General features: G+C 42.0%; 1 protein-coding gene across 1 annotated transcript; it reads left to right on the plus strand.

The window, feature by feature from the left end:
• The first annotated feature begins 1,785 nt into the window (after positions 1 to 1,785).
• Positions 1,786 to 2,329, plus strand: LOC107184779 (olfactory receptor 13-like). The gene is given in 2 exon segments (XM_015570979.1): positions 1,786 to 1,998; positions 2,000 to 2,329. Coding segments are annotated over 2 exon segments (543 nt in total).
• The last annotated feature ends 533 nt before the right edge of the window (positions 2,330 to 2,862 follow it).

Genomic DNA, 2,862 nt, shown 5'->3' on the forward strand with positions numbered 1-2,862 from the left:
TCTGTTCATTATATTCCATAAATGAGTGAGAGCGTGTGATATTTGTCTCTCTGTAACTGGCTTATTTCACTTAACATAATGCTCTCCAGATCCATCCATACTATTGCAAATGGTAAGAATTTTTTTTTTTTTACCACAGCGTAGTATTCCATTGTGTAGATGTACCACAGTTTTTTAATCCACTCATCTGCTGATGGGCACTTAGGCTGTTTCCAGATCTTAGCTATGGTGAATTGTGCTGCTATGAACATAGGGGTGCATATATCCTTTCTGATTGGCGTTTCTCCTTGGGGTTGAATTTTATGTGCAAAAACCACAAGGGGCAGAGGCTGGGGAATGTAAGTGCTCTAGTCAGATTAGATGGAGTTCATTATCCTTCAGACTGATCAGTGCTGGCCATGGAGGCGGTGGGCTGTTGTTACTGTTGGCCTGCTGTCTCATGCTCCAGAGCAGCTGCCTCCTGTTGTGCTGGATAGGGTGGCTGTTGGCTGTTCCACGAAATGAGGCTGGACCACTTTCTCATTTAGGACTTTCTAGTCAGCTTGAGCCAAATGTTCTCTGCTGGCCTGTCAATCAGAAAATTTGAATGGGGAACTGATAGATAGGAACTCAATTATGAATTTTCCTGGGATTTTTGTTTTAGTGAAATTCAGATAGATTTTGGATTGAAGGAAGATATAGAGTCAGACAGACAAGAAAACAAAAGCAATGGTTTAATAATTACAAATCAAACCTTAGAATACCCACTCTGTGGTTGAAATACTTTAAAAAATTGATAAACTACAAAAAGGTAAAGGTTCATGATAAATATCTTTATATTAGAGTTAAGCTATAAATCATGTTGAAGGTTCTATGAATATGAGTATATAGTTAGAGCTTTAGACTTGGGTTTTTAAAATCTTGGGCTATGACCCATTAAGATATTCAACCAGCATTTCTACTGGTGATTTAGTAAAAGATAATATAGAAAATACCAAGTACCTTGCACACTTGCACATAATAAGGATTCAAGTGCATGTGTACATATATAACTCTATATCTTACATATACATCATGCACACACATGCAGGTATAGAATATAAATATTCATATAGAGGATAAGAGGATGGGTAATATCCGATCATAAAACAGCACAATCAGAGTAGACCATCTGTGGGTACAAAAGTCAAAAGACAAAGTTCTCTCTTTTAAATCCAGCTCAAGGTGTGGCAGGCTGCCTACCATTCTCTCAATTCGAGATTATTCTGTCAGTAAAAATTACAAGGCTAACAAGAAATTCACATAATGAAGGCATAGATTTGTGAGGTCATTGATAAGAGGGTCTCTGACTTGCTCCTGGTTTATCTTCCCATCCTCATGTGCAGATATGGATACAAGATCATAGCCCAGATTCTCACATGTGGCTCTGTGTGCACTGCGGTGCGGGATCACACACGGGCAAACCTCTGATGCAATCACACCAACCAGGAGTATCCACGGCTATGAAGGCAGTTGCAGTGTTATCATATTGTGAACAGTTGTGAAAGTTTGAAAATACAGGTAAGATTAACTGAACACTATAAGAGAATACTAGCATTTAGTTTATCACAGTGAAAAACAATTTTCTTCTGTGTTATTTGTAAGGCATAGTATTCATGTAGTAAGTGACTAACAGGACAAACATATCATGCAAAATGTTTTCTGAGGAAAGAAACAATGACACAGATCCACCAGGTTGGTCATTACCCTCCCATCCCTCTACCCCTGGCATTCAGATGTGAGTGCCCTTGTCTCTTTCCCAGGAAAATGGGGGAAAACCAGACTTTGGTCACAGAGTTCCTCCTGCTGGGATTTCCCCTCAGCCCAAGGACTCAGATGCTCCTCTTTGGGCTCTTCTCCCTGTTCTATGCCTTCACCCTGCTGGGCAATGGGGTCATCCTGGGCCTCATCTGGCTAGACTCCCGACTGCACACCCCCATGTACTCCTTCGTCTCACACCTGGCCATTGTTGATATGTCTGGCAGCATCTGTGCTGGTGGGACCATTCTCCTCCATTGTGATATCCTACATTCAGATTCTACGCGCCATCCTGAAGATCCAGTCAGGGGAGGGGCGCCGGAAAGCCTTCTCTACCTGCTCTTCCCACCTGTGTGTGGTTGGACTCTTTTATGGCACAGCCATTATCATGTATGTGGGGCCCCCACATGGGGACCCCACGGAGCAGAAGAAATATCTCCTCCTCTTTCACAGCCTTTTCAATCCCATGCTTAATCCCCTGATCTACAGTCTGAGGAACAGTGATGTCAAAGCTGCTCTGAAGAGGGTGCTTGAAAAGGAGAGAACTTCATGAAAGCCTTATGGAATCAGGAAACAAGTGAGCTTAAAGGGACCTGAGGACTCCTGTCACCCAGTATCTACACAAGATACACAGACATGCTCTAGGGCAGCGGTTCTCAACCTGTGGGTCGCGACCCCTTTGGGGGTCAAACGACCCTTTCACAGGGGTAGCCTAAATACATCCTGCATATCAGATATTTATATTACGATTAATAACAGTAGCAAAATTATAGTTATGAAGTAGCAACAAAAATAATTTTATGGTTGGGGGTCACCACAACATGAGGAACTGTAGTAAAGGGTCGCGGCATTAGGAAGGTTGAGAACCACTGCTCTGGGGCATCCTTTTCATCTTTAAATTTCCCTGTGACTCCCTCCCAAGAAAGCCATTCTGCTTTCCTCCCTCCTCAGTGCTGCACCGAAAGTGAAAACCTCTCCCAACTATCTGTATTTTGAACACACTTTTAATATGGATGTGAAATATTTGCATATGAGGGAATACATTTATATATTCCATAATGAGGACTTATAGACAAAATGTAGAAT

The sequence above is a fragment of the Myotis davidii genome, unplaced genomic scaffold (assembly GCF_000327345.1).
Source record: "Myotis davidii unplaced genomic scaffold, ASM32734v1 scaffold1488, whole genome shotgun sequence".
NCBI lineage: Eukaryota > Metazoa > Chordata > Mammalia > Chiroptera > Vespertilionidae > Myotis > Myotis davidii.